The sequence below is a fragment of the Ornithodoros turicata genome, chromosome 7 (assembly GCF_037126465.1).
Source record: "Ornithodoros turicata isolate Travis chromosome 7, ASM3712646v1, whole genome shotgun sequence".
Classification (NCBI taxonomy): domain Eukaryota; kingdom Metazoa; phylum Arthropoda; class Arachnida; order Ixodida; family Argasidae; genus Ornithodoros; species Ornithodoros turicata.
This window is the reverse complement of record NC_088207.1, coordinates 38,403,877-38,421,958: the sequence shown is the minus strand read 5'-3', so window position 1 is coordinate 38,421,958 and position 18,082 is coordinate 38,403,877. Positions and strand designations below refer to the sequence as shown.

Below are 18,082 nucleotides of genomic sequence, written 5' to 3'. Positions count from 1 at the left end.
AGCAAACGTAAGCTGCAGATGGTAGTCAACCGGCTGTATATAGTACCTGCCCATCTCGTACAGCAGGCAGTTCTCATTCAGCAGGCATTGCTGATCGACATATGTAAATAATCACCTAATAAAATATATCTAGTGAAACCACGTCATAATTTCACTCCCCCCCGTGCTCTATATGTTGAATAATACTATCCCGTCGCGTCCGTTGCCGAGATGTTGTCATCGCTAACAAATAGGAACGTCGCGATAGAGATAAGAGAGCCGCGTACACGTATTAGACGATCATATCAGTCGTCGTCTAGAAAGGACTTCGAACGGTTGAATGAGAAGAGTACCTGCCCGTTTGAATGGATGTTACCGCAAGTTGGAGGCCGGTAAGTGTGTGTAATTTCTTTGTACTCTGCGTACGTGGCTGATTGTCTTGCCCTGGGAATGTCCGTGGCTTCGTATAGCGTCGTACAGCTCGAAGTCTAACCGTGTGTGCGAAATCAAATGGGAAGGAAGGATACGGCCCGAGGGCATGCTGTCTTGCGAAAACGTCGAGAACTTTCTTGTTGACACTTGAGACACTTGGACAGTCGGTTCCATTTACTTATGGGCGCCAATGATAAGAATATAATGTTCAATACATTTCGCAAATATGTATCGGTCTCTATGAATCACCAGGTACTGTGACTGCTTGCTGGTCTCTAAGTTGCGAGCAAGTTTTCTTGTGACAGTTTGCAAGTTCCTCAGTCACGTCGTCGCCCAGTGTGCTGAGATTTCCCCTCGCGACATAAGCATTAATACAATTTTGAATATTGAAATGAATGATCAAATATGAATGATCACCTTGGTTGTGATGAATTAGTGGTGACAGTGCGTGCTGTTCGCCTACCGACGTGGCTGCATATCGACCTATAAGAGGATTGTACATACTGGGACGACTTCACAAGTAACTGTGTCGAATTATCACCGTATTTTATGAACATCGAGGTGACTATAACTGAGACGTCAACTAGATTACGATTTAATGACCGCTAGCGCACCAGTTACTCTGATGATATTTTCGCGTTTCGATGTCGTTCCCCACCTTGTGCTCATTCAAGCCACGCCCTGCAGCGGCACAAAAGTGCTGAAAAATGCTCTTGTCGGGAAATATCTCAGTGCTATGGAATACCGGAACTACAGTCACTATATGACAGTTCTGGAAGTGACTGTAACCAGAACGATGTCGCGTTGCCATGTGTATATACAGCAATATTTAAAACATGGAAACTAGCGTTGCTTGTTGCGAGCATTTTAAGTCGTTCCCTTTAGTAAAACGTTGTTCCCAAAATTGAGTACAATTTGAAAACGAGCCCAATTTTGTACCGAAGTTTGTAATGAAAATACAATTTCGTACCGATCTGAGATGTATAATGGAAATATCGCGACCAAAGCAGGAAGTCGTTACCGAAGCTCAACTCCTTGGTGCATTTTACAACACGTTTAATTTTACGATAATGAATGGGGGGTTGCTTCGTTTTACGTCATACACATAATTGTTTTTCTTTTTTTGCACGTTTCAGGCGTAAATGTTCTGTCATACGTTAGACACCTCCATGGTGCAAGTTTTACACCATACAGAGAGGTGTTTTGTAAAACTCTTCTAAATGGTCTGTTCCACAAAAAGCACAATTTCAAAAGGTGTCTTCTCCAGAGGACACCATTTCAGTGGGCTGTATTACGTTCTCATGTAACAAACACTACTTCTTTAAAAAAACGTTAGGCATTCAGCAACCTTGGTGATCAATCACATTTCTCAGGGTGAAGCAATGCCTCAGACCATGCCCTTTTTGCTCTGTACAGATGCCTATACAAAGCGGTTCTGCTTTCCTTTTGCATATAGATACGCGATACCGCTACAACCAGCATGGTTCCTGATAACAAAACGACAATAAGGGAATATTATGCACTCTTGCACAGTCTTAGGCAGCAGTGTTTTGCAAATGCCATTTTCAACACTGTTATTACACGTTTCCATTGAGCCTGGAAAATCAATGAAAGGGTGTTTATTTATTAAAATACCACTCCCACACACTGAAAGTAAAGGTATTCAAAAGTTACTGTGTACCACTACCTTGCTAACACAGCTGAGGCAACATGCTTCTTGTGCACTATGCACCTCTTTCTTGCTCCCGCGTAACATCTCAGAAACACGTACATAAGGCCAATTAGTGGAGAGAGAAAAAAACACACAGAAAGCGCGTCCTTGCGAGGTACTACGCACGAATATGCATTGTGCATGTTCCATGCGGCATCGCATACGCCGGCATAAAGCACGCGGAATGCTCCAAACTCCAACCACGACTCAAGCGGCAACAGGTGGAAGGGAGATATACGTAATATCCGGTCTCGTTTACAGAAGGCGTACAGGCAATACAATGCGTACAGATGCCTCGGCGCATGTGCTACGGCAAGGAGTAGCCTTGTTCTCTCTGACAGGTAGAATGGCGGGAAACACATAGCACGTACGTCAGATGCGTTCGGAATTGTGTCGTGTCTTTCTCTTCTGCGAGGAAGAGCGTGTCTAAAATCCGCCACAAAACACGCGGAACGTCGATGGCACTGTCGGGGATGCAGAAGCGTTAGCGACATCGAAAGAGGTGAGTGTGGACCAGTGGTTGATCGAGTACGGGGTGGTGTTGGAGAAATGGAGAAGGGGTCATTATTACAGTGACGGTGTGCCATCACTGCCGATATGTATCTAAGGCTGAAAAACCAAAGACGCCCCTGTAGGGGGTGTATACAGGAAAGGAAGATAACAGGGGTGTCGCCATATGTTGTGGGGAGGGGTGTTAGGGCGGTGTAGGGGGAGGGGGTCTGGCTGGTTTAATCCTTGGTTTAAATGATTCACTACAATGTGTGAACGTTGAATCAGCCTTCATCATGTGCGCTTCAGCTGTGCTGTATACCATTAGGTTGCTAGCTAGGTTATTTCGCTTCCTGTTTTGTAATTGTTTCTCAGCGTACAATAATTACTGCAACGGTTATTTGCGACTTCTTTTATTCTCGTTTTTTTTTTTTTTTTTTTTTCTGTCCGGTGAGACCATATATAAAAATCATTGTGACGCTTTGCCTCGGGCTATATCCCAGATACGTATAAAATTTACAAGATGTAAAAGACAATATGCATTCATGTGAACCAAGTGGACCAAGACCCCGCAAGATCCCACAGCAATGGTGGGTAATAGACAGGTAGAAAAATCATCATCGCGAATACCGAAACTAATCCCGCTCTGACGTCACGGCAGGTGTCGCCACCAGTGAGGCGGCCGAGGGCGAGGTCACGTTCTCTGGAGAACCAAGAAGAATGGCCAGGCTCCTCTGACGTCAGAGTCCCTGACGTCATTACGCGGAAGTTTGCTGGGGGCTTTGTATCTCGCGGACTTTGACACGAAGAATAATAATTATTTTTACTCAGTGCTCTGACGCGTATAGTACGATCCCAACCTGATGCAATGAGCCACGTCTATATCGAAATGTCACTGTTCTTGTATAACTACTGACATCCATTGCACCGACACCCAGTGCATGACCGCGTTGTTGTCACAGTGCACCCTAGTGAGGGAGCATAAAGCAAGAATATTTTCCTTTCTTCGACTATGCCGTCATGTTGTGTTCCTGTCTAACCACCTGTAATGTGGCCTACACGAATCCCTCAATCTCGACGGATACAGCAGGGGACCTATTCTCGTCAAAGTAATCGACCTTGATTACTTTATGTCTCGCCTGTGCATTGGATGTTACGTGAAGAAGGCGTGAAGAACAGAGGTGAATGCCACGGACCCTCAACCAATCGTCCTTCACTTGATCCTGCATTCTTCGTGCTTTATCTACTTTATCACGAGCAGGCTCAAGACCTCGACTATCGGTCGAGGGCGCGTGACATTCATTTCTGTTTTTCACGCCTTCCTCACGTAACGACCAATGACGCGCGTGACACACAGTCATCGAGGTCGATTACTTCGACGAGAATAGGGCCTCTGGAAAATAAATTTGTAATGAACACTTTTCTGAAGTTTCACGGGTATTTCGACCATTCTAGTTGCTTAGCAAGTTATATCGAGCACTGTATGTATCAACACGGATTAGTTTGCGCGCTGATGTCGATGCGCACTTTCCTTCAATGCCGACACAGCTGTCTCAAGCGCGTTCCCGGTGTGCCTCTCGTAGCAGCGTCGTAAACTGAGACTAGCGTAAAAGACGTTCGATAGAAAGCTTATGTTCTACACGCACGTTAATGAGGCATAAATTGTCCCTTGTAGAATGAAAGATGGCGTTACCTTGGCGAACTACGCAAACGATTTCCAGGAATACCACGTCATAATCGGCAACCGCGTCATAATCGGCAGCTACTATGTAGGAGCCCGTCCGCACTATCCGCTAGGGGCGTTACGCATCGATACGCGAGATCATGATTGGATAATGGAAATTTGAATTCTGAACGTGGAGAAGCGGACGTACGACCTCCATCCATACGACCATACTGACATCCACGACAGCAACAGTTCCCACGAACACTCGTAGAATGGTGATGATAACCAATATACAACTTTAGCAAGAAAGCATCTCCCGTGGGACGTGCACAGCTTGTACAGAAATCCTAAGGTAACCTCAAGTGCATGGTATTATTGTGGTGGTGGTGGTGGTGGTGGTGAAAGGACTCGCCGTTATCTGCCTCACAGCAGAAGTGGGCAACGTCACGACTGATGCCCTGTTGGAATGTGCGTCCTGCGCCGACTTCTAAGGCAACTGTGCCGACATATGTCTGAAAGCACGGTATGGCATGGTATTGGTATTATAGCAACTGAGGAAGGAATAAACGGGCCGATGGCTGTAGCGCCACCGCTAGCCTCCAAATGCGGCGCTGGGAAGGGGTGCAAATGACACGGTTGCTATAATCTAGTAGGTCGTGGTCTGGACACCCTATCTGCGCTGTGGTCCGCTTGAGAAGGCGAGGTGCCTATTTAAAGAACGAACTCCAATCAAAAATGCAGTGCAAGAACTCTCTATACTCCAAATGCCTATATACATGGGTGACTTCTCGTTTTCAGGTGTTGCGGAATGTGTCACTGCATTTTGGCTGTGCTTGCCTTTCTCTCAGCCGTGCTCGACCGTCGCACCAGTGCCACCGACGTCGACATCCGTCCAGTGTAAGTTATGGTTCAGCACAGTTGGGGAATATATTCTTGAACACGCTCTTGGTCTGTGTCGAGAATTAACGTGTCCTAGGGACAACGATGTGAGACACTTCCTGGACTGGTATAAGGGGCGTCACGGACAGGCGTTGTACAGTTTCTCTGAACTGGGAAAAATGATCCTGACGGACACGACGAAATAAATTTTGCAAATGAATAGAAATATTCCCTTCAGAAAACGTGGTTGGAGTGCTCTTCATCAAGCGCAGATTGTCATCTATAGGAAACGCCCCTTTTTGCTTCGTCTTGTCTGCTGCTTTGCAGCGTTCCTACGGAGCACATGGAAGTTCGTGTGCTCGATATACATATCTATGCATCTTTTATTGCTTTATTAGGAGAGATTTTATAATCTGTGTATTCGGAAATTTAACGAAAACGATGTGTCTAGTGGAGGTGCTGAAAATATTCATTATGGGAAGGGAGTTTCTGCCATGGAGGTCCAGGAGTGCGCAAAGAACTGTAGGTACTGTAGTAATTTTGTAGACAGAAAATATTTTACGAATAGTATACGATAAGCTGTGTTGTCAAATCAAAGTTAAGCAATACCATATCAGCGGTTTCAAAAGAATAGGCCGATTGCGTTATGGCTCTTTCGAGGCCGTTAATATTCAACAAACTACAAAACAATTACAAAAGGTCTCTATACTGTTTAAGCCGTTTAAACGCATTTCATTGTGTAGCCTATAGCTTCTGCTTGCAAAAGTAAAAAATCTCGTCGCCCCACTAGTTTGATTCAGTGCCTGCACTCTTAGAAATGAACTTCACCGCATAGCACGCTCCTAGCCAACCATACTCTCGAATGATATCTTTATCTGCCCTGATTTGTTGGAAACGGGAGGCGTACGCCTTTTTTGTGACAATTATGAACAGCATAAGTGTCACAGAAAAGGCGTACGCCTCCTGTTTTCAACAAATCAGGTCAGATAACGATATCATTCGAGAGTATGGTTGGCTAGGAGCGTGCTATGAGGTGAAGTTCATTTTTAAGAGTGTGTAGCACAGCACAATACTATGCTATACTACCGTTATTTTCATCGTTCCTTATGTTTTGCTGTTTATATGCACACTTTTTTAAAATCTTATCTTCCTTCTCCTTTCTTTCTTCTACAGGATCATATACCCACGCAATATCACCATGGGCTACGATGACTACGTTCGGTACGAGTGCAGGTTTATCGGCCACGAGCATAAGGATAAGATTTCCGACGTACGGTGGCTGCACAACGACACGTTGATCGTCAGCGACAAAAGGCGTACTGTAACCGTTTCCTCGGAGGAGGAGGGCTCGGTCACCTACTTGGAAGTGCGAAATCTGAAAGAAGGTGACAGTGGACCATACACCTGCACCGCAGACCCGGCACCCATCGGAACTATTAAGATAACAGTCGGGTCAGACACAGTCTACCTAGCGCTTACAGGTGAGCCCGTTGCAGTATAAGACTGTAGCCATAAGCTAACCATCAGAGATGTATGGGCTTAGGTCCTGCCACTGACACTTTTACCACTGGTTGACTCTATGTCGACTGTTGTCCTTTCACCGTTGCTTTAGCGCCGGTGAGTTAGCGATGTGCCCAACCGACCGCCCGGTGTTTCATCAGCCACCGCAGTCTGCGTCGTTTGATTCGGAATCGAAAAGAACGCACGCCCCATGAGGAATTTCCTGGTGGTGTCGAACCTGGAGAGTGCACTCTTAGAAATGAACTTCACCGCATACCACACTCCTAGCCAACCATAATCTCGAATGATATCGTTATCTGCCCTGATTTGTTGAAAACGGGAGGCGTACGCCTTTTTTGGGACAATTATGAACACCATAAGTGTCACAGAAAAGGTGTACGCCTTCTGTTCTCAACAAATCAGGGAAGATAACGATATTATTCGATATGATGGTTGGCTAGGAGCGTGCTATGCGGTGAAGTTCATTTTTAAGAGTGTGGGAGGGAAGAAATCGCACGTACTTACTGATTGTACTACTGCCCTCCACTGTATCCCTTTCCAGTGATCCCTCCAGTGTGCACAATAATTCTGAAGTGCGATGGGAATGATTTTGCGTGAAAGCGGAAAGCTTTGCCGTATAGGAGGAATATTAGGGTGCATTGCACACTCGTTCAAGAAACGCGAGAATATATTAGGAACGACCCCGCTTTGCATTTTGGTACAAGTTCGTAGAAATATTCATTTACGACCATATTGCACATCGTAAGTATGTTGCTTTTTCTCGTGCACGTTAAAGAACCCTCGGCGACCAAAATTTTCCGCCGTCCTACCTACGTTGCGGCACGTGCGGTATGTCCCCACACAGATATAGACTGACTCTCCTTACGCGTGGAATATACTCCCAACCAGGGATGGGCAGTATTTAAATACATTGTAATTAAAATAGTATTTAAAATATAAATACATGTATTGATATTTTATATTTAAATACAGACTTGAACAATGTATTTATAATTATATTTCAATACAAATTTTTGGGTATTTATTTTTGCAAATAATTTATAAATACTCCTAAATCCGCAAGATACTGACTCATATCTCAAAGTTACCCTGCATTTGACCTTCCTGTAAGAAGGGCATAGCAGCGTCTGGAGAGCCGCGCAGTTATGCCGTCTTTTCGCAAGCACACACATGCGACAAACTATTTTAAATGGCGGGTTTTTCACTGTTGTTGCGGCCAACGGTTGGGACTACCCGACTACCTTGTTGTACCAAGCATCATCGTCAAATTTAATACGCGCCTTTCTTCGTCGACACCTGTGGAAAGGTGTTCTCCTTTGCGAATCAGATTCTACGGCCGAACAGCAGACCTATGATGCAGGCTTCGAGAAACTTCTAATATTAAAATCGCCATAACAGTCTAACAAATAAATGCTATTGTTCCTAGCTGATTTGTTGTTATGTTCATCATTATTTCTCTAATTCCACATGACATCTTCCTCACAGTATTTATGGTATTCAAATACTGTATTTATATTTTGTATTTAAATACTCAAATTGAACAGTATTTATGCAGAGTATTTGAATACCTCTTTCAGCAAAGTAATTTGTATTTATATTTAAACACTAAAAAGATGTATTTGTGCCCATCCCTGCTCCCAACCATTCTTATGAGTGATGTTCCTCATTGATTTATCTTCCTCAGACGAGCGCGATTAATATTATAACGTAATAAAATCAATCTTGCATGGAACTGTCGCGTGAAACGTGTCTGTTTCAGATTATAGGGCAGCTCACTGGGGAGAACCATGCAGATTCGAGAACGGAACGCAGCCATGCGTAGACCTCAACACGGACTGCTACCTCGTCACTCCTCCTGCGAGGCTTTCGCCCACCAAGTATTCTTGCCAATGCAAGGACGACTACCCCATATTTTATCCCCAGCGATTCATGTGTGATAAAGGTAAGGAGCCGTCGTGTCATGCGAGCCAAAAAGTCAGTCGACCGGCGCAGGTCTGCACTAGCAGAAGATGGAAGTGTACAATGGATGGAAGGGACATAATGTCGCGCCGAATTAATGGATCAGCAAAGGCAATTCAATTTTATAGTTGAGACACGGAAAAGGCTTAGCAGCCTCTCTCATTCAGAGAGGGACACGATGTTTCGAATTTACGCTGGTGACCTATTTGTATTTTATTCCAATGTTAGGTTAAAGTATTTTAATTTAATCTATAATTTAATTAATTTTGAAAAAATTCGTTTTTATTGCATTTGAGTCGATTTTATTGAGTTGGTTCATTAACCTAATTAATCAAAATGGGTATAATTATAATGATTGCATTCTTTTAATTAATTTGCCCTACGCGTAAAACCGTAACGCCAAAACGTTGCACGTAAACGATCGGACGTAAATTCTATGCGTCAAACAGTTGCTGTATAGTAGATATTCCGCATCTCTTTGTGCACAGTCAATAAGAACTTGCTCCAAAATGGTCATCTAATCGTTGTGGGTATCGTATCATGTGCAAACGGAGGCATCCACACAAGTGAATCCGCATACAATGAATGAATTAATGGTTAGTTCACCCGTTGAACAAAAGTTGGTTCTAAATAAAGCGTTGTCCAGAGAGCGAGGTTCAAATAAAGCATCATACGGCACGCCAGAGCCATGCGTGCCAACAGAATTCTTTCCTGACTTTCAACTTTTTAATTTCCTTCCCAACAAAGAAAGGTCCCTGCGTTGGTGCCGTTTTCTGTACGAGACGACGAAATGAGATGACGATTATGCTCACTTGAATACGACGCGCAATATGTTGGTATCCCTGAGATTTAAAAGATTTTTTTTTCTAGCAGAACATTTTAATTTTCTAATTACAAAACGAATTTCTCAAGCGGAAGTTTTCAGCGAGCGTTTTTCTTCCGGTCATGGATCGCGCCCAGAACAGTTGGCACAGTGAGAATTGAATACGTAGTGTTTGTCAGGCGTCCAGAATTATATCGTCAGCCTTGCGCGAACCAGACGCAACGAAGCTGACAGGCCAAGTCGTTAGTTCGGCAAGAAATACTCGTCGTAAAAAAAAAGGGAAGGACAGAAGAATACCGAAACAATAATACGCAATATTACAGACTGTAAACTTTACCGTATTTTGGCCTATCTCATTACCAGGGAGGGATCGTAAGGTTCTATTCGTTGCGGGAAAACACGATTCGTCATTTCGAAACGGGAATCCACCTTTCCGGTTTTGTGCTGAAGGCCCTCATTGGAAAATAGAGCTAGGCACTCCACCATTCCTCCGCTACAGTTTCTGACAGACCGTATATAGCAGTCTGTCGTATAACCTCACAGGAGGACAACGGCGTTTTCTCCAAGTATGCGCAAGAACCTTCCACAGAAGCAAAACAACCCTACTTTTTCCGGTAGTCCTCGCTCAACAAACTCGCGCGCTCTCCACTGAAAGACCCGATACCCATGTTTCGTGTCTCATTTTTCCAGTCGGCTGACGAAGAGCGGGGCAAATTTGGAATTTGGTTCGGCTCCCAACGCCAGCGCCTCAAAAGAGGAAAATGTATCTGGGTTGCTGTATACCTCTACTTTAGAAATGTTGCATCGTATATATAGAGAAGTAACGGTTCGATACGTATTACGGATGAATGGATACGGTGGATATGTGAAGAAAAATATGGAGATATGGTGGGTTGCACAATTGTGGGTTGCACAATTGTTGCACAAGTGTGTGTCGCCTGCTATATCACGACGCTTAAAGGAGTACAGAGGGCCATCCAAAAAAATTTCAGGTGAAGACGTCTGATGCAAGTGTGTGTGTCATTTTACCGAGTAGCGCGAAAGGTTTTGTTGTGTGCAATTTGTTTCGAAAGTAGGACCTGAAAAAAATTGGGACTGAAGAGGGTACTAAGGAAATCCATGGATTTCCAGGTGGCAGGTTCACCATGGTGTGTTCATATTAGTGGCGTGGCCACGGGGAGCTTTTGGGAGGGGGGGGGGGGGGGGGCTACCTGTCACAGGCCGACCCACGCAAATCGCGCGCATCCAGGAATCAAGGGAGAAAAAATTATATATATATATATACAGGGTGTTTCACGAAAAATTGAGTCAAAGTTTCAAAATAGAATACTTCATCGCACACCAAATAGACGGATTGCATAGACCAAGTGGTGTGATGATAGTCAAACTATTTTTGTTTTGTACTTCATTAATTAGTGAAATTAATTAGTCAGTTTTTTAATTCTAAGGATTAGAGCCAAAATGTCAATGAGAAAGTTGTAGCGAGCGATACAACGACACGAAACCCGTTGATCGCAACTTTGTACCTCTAACGGATCCTTTTTTGCCCGGCTCCAAAGACTATAACTTTCGGGTTTGCAGAAAATCGACGCGAGATCAGTTGACGACAATATGTTCTACGCCAAAGCCACACTTTACGACGGCACCAGCAACCTCCCAAGCCGATGCATTAATTACATTTCGTTAATTAACTTTTTAATTATTGGGGTTTTAAAAATCGGTTTTCCTGACACCGCTGCCGTTCTCAAAAGAACGCTCGAGACGATTATTCGATAAGTTGTGATTTCTCCACCAGGTTCAAAACTCGGTGTGACGTGCCACGAACCTCACCAATGCTCGTGGTTTACTCAATACGCCGAATGCGTGGACGGTACCTGCCAGTGCACACAGGGATACGTGGCGAACGATGATTACTCTGAGTGTTTCAAAGGTATACTGAGTACTTCAGCTATAGGGCTGAAGTGGCCCTGCTGCATGGCAAGAAGTCGTTCTGTAAAACACAAAGTAAAGTAATGTTCTTTTCTTTCTTGGTTTCTGTTTGCGCGGCTTCGCAGCATCAGAAGTCGGCGAGCCCTGCGCTGGAAACTGGCAGTGCAGACTTAATGATTTGATCTGTATTGACAGCGTGTGCCAGCGTGGTAAGTATAATAAACATGACTCGGTTTCTATGTTGAGTGGCGACGATCTTCATGCAATTTCAATGTCTACGTCATTGAATGTCGTTACTATAAAAGCAGCGCAGGTGAGAAAAGAAGACACCGATGCAGGAAACGCAAAGACTTGCGCAACAGAGCAGGGCTGAGGCACTGGATGCCCCTCTCCACACTCTTAAAAATGAACCTCACCTCATACACTCTTAAAAATGAACTTCACCGCATAGCACGCTCCTAGCCAACCACCATCTCGATTGATATCGTTATCCGCCCTGATTTGCTGAAAACGGGGGGCGTACGCCATTTTTCTGACAATTATGAACAGCATAAGTGTCACAAAAAAGGCGTACGCCTACCGTTTTGAACAAATCAGGGCAACAATATCATTCGAGTTGATGGTTGGCTAGGAGCATGCTATGAGGTGAAGTTCATTTTTAAGAGTGTAGCATGCTCCTAGCCAACCATGAACTCGAATGATATTGCTATATGCCCTGATTTGTTCAAAACGGTAGGCGTACGCCTTTTTTGTGACACTTATGCTGTTCATAATTGTCACAAAAATGGCGTACGCCCCCCGTTTTCAGCAAATCAGGGCAGATAACGATATCAATCGAGATGGTGGTTGGCTAGGAGCGTGCTATGCGGTGATGTTCATTTTTAAGAGTGCACGGGAGATGTGGGGCGACCTGAGGTCTGAAAGATTGGTACACTACAAAAAGATTCTAAAAGCGATAAAACCAAAGATTCGCACATTGATACACCGCAAAAAGAAAAAAAAAGAAAACAAAAGGTAGTAAATCGACATAACCTACCTGCAGCTATAGTGCAGCATGACCCGCTTTCTATATACACTCTTAAAAATGAACTTCACCGCATAGCACGCTCCTAGCCAACCATTATCTCGAATGATATCGTTATCTGCCCTGATTTGTTGAAAACGGGGGGCGTACGCCATTTCTGTGACACTTATGCTGTTCATAATTATCACAGAAAAGCGTACGCCCCCTGCTTTCAACAAATCGGGGCAGATAACGATATCATTCGAGATAATGGTTGGCTAGGAGCGTGCTATGCGGTGAAGTTCATTTTTAGGAGTGTACGGCATTCGGTTAATTAGGCAACGGCTAAAGCTTTCTCAATGCGATTATTAGATATAGAGATAATTAGGTTTAAAATGTGTTTCATGTCAGAGGGGCTGTTTCTGTGCCAGTGGATACGTCCATGAGAAGTAGAGCTTTTCTTTTCCCTAGATCCTCCTCCCGTATCAACGGGGCAAGCAGCTATCTTGGCGCTTCTGGCTCTCGTCGGCCTCTTCCTTCTCATTTTCCTGGCCGTCTTATTGCATCGTTGTCGGAGGTAAAGGGCTTCTGCGATATACGGTTGCAATTCATGTTATTCTGTAGGAATCTCAATTCATGTATTGAACAATGATGGAAGTGTATACTAACTGATTCCTCGGCATTTTAAATATCCCTGTTTGGGACAGCACATATATATTGAGATGTCTTCTGCACTGCTCGTACGTCATGCATACGCAGTAAATTTTTCTACGCCTTTCAGCGTGTAAAACAGCTGCTTCTATAAATAAACACCCGTTCTTTTATTCCGCCGGCTCCTCTGAAAGGTCCAATAGCTTTTGAAAAACATGTTTGCAAAATAGCCATCTGAAACGGAATACACCCCCTATGAAGTGGCGCCTTCTTTATGAAGAAGATGCTCATTGAAATGGCGATTCTTCTATACACCATTTGGTATAGGGTGTTTTACAAAGCACCCTTCTGCATGTGCTGAAATTTACAACACAAGGGTGTGTGCCGTAGGACAAGACATTTACTCCCGCGGAAGGTGTAAAAAATGTACTGTGTATTTCCTTCGCAGGTACGGAAAAGTGAGCAAGACGCAGACACCTTCCATTTACGTCATTCCAATGAACAACAGCGCCACCTGTTGAGGCGTCCCCTGATTTGCCGCACTCTGCGGAATCTAGTCACTGCCAATGACCGCACAGTCATTGCCTTAATTTGCACAACGTGCCGATATCTGTTCAGTCACAGTACATATCACAAAATTATCATGCGATGCTTGGCTGTTCTTCATTGTTAAAATTCATAATGGCACCGCTCACGATCACCATATTACATCGCGAAGTACTTTTCACGTGGTTTTCTGTACTCCAGTCACAAAATAAATTATGTACAACGACCTGAAGTATCACCATAGTAATCGTGCCCTATGGGCATATCGTGCACCACGCGCATTAGAAAATTTTATCCTAAAAGGGTGGTTGTGACAAAGGATATAGTTTAGGACAAGTGATATGGGTTAGGACAAAGGGCCAAAAATCCCTGTCACATCAGCTCTCCTCACATCAAGTTCACGCTCTTGGCAACCTTGGAATCAGTGAGATGAGACGGGAAGCGAGGATCTGAGCGAAAAGTGAGTGAGCAAACGAGGAGTTGAGCAGGAGGTAAGTGAGGTGGAGTCGCAGATACGGACGTCTGCAGCAATGCCAAAGCCAAGAAGTGAAGGGAGTGGTTAGTATAGATCTTGTTGACTCTAGCCAACACCTCCTAGAAACAAAGCTTCATGCTTACGACTTCCCGTGACATAGTGGCCACGATGGTGGCATTCCACGCCGAGACTGGGAGGTGACCCGGGTTCGAATACGCGCACCGGCTGTGCTGTCTGGGTATTTTTCCTGGATTTTCCTCAGATGCTTTGAGACAAATGTCGGCACAGTTTCTGTGAAGTCGGCCCAGGAAGCACGATCCCCCCTATTATAGTCGTGACGTTGACGTTACCCGCCTGCGCGTGGCCGACTACGGCATTCCACCAGCACCACCATGACCACCACCATCCTTAAAGGTACTGTAAAGCAGTAGACAAGCAGGATATGCTGGCGACGTGGCTTGAGACTTTCTTGCTTGTAAATCCCATATGCGGAACCATACGACCGACAACACTCTCTAAATATTTTTAATTTATCATGAAAAATCCGGTGTAGTGCAGCGGCGCGACGCCTGGTGTCGAACAACCCCCTGTGCAGCGGGCAACACTGTCGAATATGTATTATGCATGCAGCACTATTTTGTAGCGTTTTGTTCTTTTGGTGGCTATATTATTTCGTATAATATTTCCATAGGAGTGCAGAGACCCCTGTTTAGTGTGTGTTTTTTGCGAAATAAGATCAAAAAGAAACACAGCGCTGTTCGGCTATCGGGCCCAGTGTTATACGCATGCAACGTGGTTGCCGCCGTACGCGGCTGAGAGTACGGATCCCTTCCGAATACTAATACAGTGTTGCCCATAATCTTTCATTGTAATTTTCTAGTTAACTGCACCACCGATTGGAATGAAATTTGCGCCATTTTTGTACTGATGGCTTGGACTATCGAATAGCCACGCTAAATAAAATTCGGCTTCTGCTGCTTTACAGTACCTTTAAGACAATTAGTTCGCCAATCCGTGCTTCGGCTGCGGTAGCTATGGAGACAAGCCGCCATGAGCCGCATGGGCAGCCACTTGTAGCCACGGGAAGACTGTGTTTGAAATCGTCTACGGGGGTTGGCTAACATACGTCCACGTGAGAAGAAATAAGAGGACGCCTTCTGTGTCTTGGTGGTGTTGCTCTAGCGCAAGACAGGATATGAACGCTAGAATATATAGAATAGATTGGTTAAAACTTGGCATGATGAAACACACAGAGAACACAGACGGTGAACGCTGTCTGTGTCCGTCTGTGTTTTCTGCGCGTTCCATCATGTAAGGAAGGTATGGTTCCTTCCCGCCGCGTGCATTATGTGCTATGTGTGTGGAATGAGGAGCTCATCGATAGGTCTTTGTTCGCACTGTAAAGATTCCCTACTCTTCTTTTCAGTTGCTATTCGTCACGTCCCTTCAATGTTGTCCATTGCTTTGATATGATTTCCATGTACTCTGTTTCATTCTTCACTTTCTGTTTTCTCGCGCTCTTGCTGCAGATCTGGTCCAGTGACGGGGAGTACGTCAAGGGCTCAATATTACTTTAAGTGCGTTTCTGAGTACTTGTACTCTACTTTAAGCACATTTCAAATTGCGTACCTGGTACCGTAGTTAAAGTATTCTTCTGTAGTACTTCCCCGTCAAGTACTCGGGTACCTAACTGAGACTCCAGACAAAAAAACAAATCATGTAGCACCGACTTATCTTGCCACTTCGTGTTCTTCGGTTTTTGAGCGTAGCACAACCCGCCATCACCAGCCTCTGCGCAGATAGTCCATCCTAGCAGTGGAAAGAGCGATTGACAAGGTGTCGACGCGTTCCGTTCCTTCAGCAGCAAGAAAGAGTGCCTCTGAGATTTCCCTCGTGGCTTGGCCACTATGACTTTGTCTGGACATGGCAGCAGTCTGTTTGAACACAGGAACACAATTACATTCGCGACACACCGAGATGTGTCCCGACGGTGTCTTCTTAGTGGAAACAGAACGTTCCGTTAACCGTATATTCGGACATCTACCAGATTGTCCTATCTATAACTTCGACAATCAAGCGAGCCACAGATCACAAAGGGGTCCCCACGGAGAGTATGACACCGTTCGGCACTTCTTTCCGGGATTCACCTTGGCACACAGTAACTCCGTCTCCGGTCATACCGGTCTCTACACCGGACTCCGTAACTGACAGACCTTCTCCCTTTTTCTATTTCCTCTTAGCCTCCTCACCAAAGGCTTCAGTCAGTAGAGTAGAGTTTCCGGATATCCTCCTAAGCGAAAATACCTAGCTGGAACCAGTTCGAAATTCAAATGGTTCCACCTTAACTGGCTTATCGAACAATCCTCAGATGGAACCAGTCCTTACTGGAACCAGCTGAACCCCCTTGATGGATCTACGTGAGCCCTGCTCCACCTGAGATTGATTTCAAATGCAGCAGTGTCCAGAACGACACTCACACGAACATATGAGTCAGGGTTAACGGGAAAATAATTCTGCCACGTTCTATTTACACGAAGGGCACTGCACTACACAGGTGGCACGCGCTGCTTGGTTTCCTGTTTCAGATCATCTTGAATATTTTCAGCGTGAAATATATCTTATATTGGCCTACACATAGCCGTCTCCTTCTTCATCCTTCAATACGTAACTGTAGCTGCAGAAGAGAAACTACCAGGCATACTAACACCAAAAAATAATGGACTTCGGAGATGTACCAGCAAGCATAAGGAAGCCTGCTATCGTATCCATTGTCTCGGGAGACGGCGGGTGGTTTCCTTGGCAGTTCAGAAAAGCACCTTGTTTGGAAGTAAAGAGATCACTTGGGGGGAAAAGAGGCCTTCACCAGATGACTTACATGCGCTATGTGCTGGCCAGGCACAAATGTCAAATCAATACTCGTCACCTAGATGAGAACTGTTAACTTCGTGAAATGAACAACTGTGCACATGCGTCGCTTGTATTTTCTCACAACTCAGCTAGTGACCGGAAGACAAGATACTATGCGTAGCATTGCATTTCTCACAGTTTGAAGGGATGAAAGACAGGAGGAAACGTGAATCTGCGACCAGCGACTTTGGCGGCCTAACGCCTAACCTTCGTAACGACAACCCCACGACCAAGGTTCGGATCCGGAAATCCCAGGATTTCGGCAAAATTTCTTGTCGCGAAATCTCGGGGGTTTCGCGAGCCCAAATCCCGGGATTTCCTCGCAAGCCATAGCCGAAAACAGCCCTAAGTGCTATTAAAGCTCATATGAAATCAGAAGGATCGAGTCTCCCGGTGAATGAGGGTATACAAAGTATTGTTGCATCTCTCTTTGGTTTTTGATCCTCAGGAATACGTATATTTGAACGTGAAAAGAGAAAATGGAGACAGCCTTTTCAGTAAACTAGACTCTGCTGCTAAATAAAGAGCAAAACGCACCATTCCATGTATTCACACAAGCGACATTCCCTAGAATACTCAAGAGGGGGACCCTCTGTCCCCCACTCCTTCCTGCTGCCCTCTCTCCATCTGTCTACATGTGTACGCCGCTCATATAGCCACAGCTACTTCGCGGCGCTAACACAGAATAATAATTTAAAAAAAAACCTAGCGGGAGATGCGAAAAACGTCATTGATTTTAGCTGCCGCGCAAGTACGAGTGTTGAACCTCATATCTTCTCGTGCACCGCGAAAAACCGCGGAAAACATCCTGAGGCGCAGCCACAAGATATTAGAAGACGACAAGAAGAGACGCATTCCCACGCAAAAGTCGATATCCAGGATTTCTTTCTGTTTTGTTTTTGCGTTTTCTTCCATTACAATGTTCCGAGGGTATGACAGGAATAGCGCACTGTATGGCAATTCATTATAGCATAGACGTGGAGGTGGATACAGTCCTATACGGCAACCTGGGGATAGCTACGAAGAAATCCCGTCACGGGATTCATATTTAGAAATCCCGAAATCCCACGACTGCAAAAACGACTCGGGATTCCGAACCCTACCGACGGCCG

General features: G+C 44.9%; 1 protein-coding gene across 3 annotated transcripts; it reads left to right on the top strand.

Moving 5' to 3' along the window:
- Positions 1–267: 267 nt before the first annotated feature.
- On the top strand, positions 268–13,814 carry LOC135401046 (uncharacterized). Of its 3 annotated transcripts, none has more exons than XM_064633177.1 (8): positions 268–371; positions 5,076–5,174; positions 6,330–6,637; positions 8,437–8,619; positions 11,255–11,389; positions 11,514–11,597; positions 12,845–12,968; positions 13,491–13,814. In XM_064633177.1, the coding sequence occupies exons 1-8, from the start codon at positions 349–351 to the stop codon at positions 13,561–13,563; spliced, it is 1,029 nt and encodes a 342-aa protein (XP_064489247.1). In that variant the 5' UTR covers positions 268–348; the 3' UTR covers positions 13,564–13,814. The 3 variants fall into 3 exon arrangements, with proteins under 3 accessions (XP_064489247.1, XP_064489248.1, XP_064489249.1); XM_064633178.1 differs by having other exon boundaries at positions 269–371; positions 12,863–12,968; XM_064633179.1 differs by lacking the exon at positions 268–371 and adding an exon at positions 2,391–2,624.
- The last annotated feature ends 4,268 nt before the right edge of the window (positions 13,815–18,082 follow it).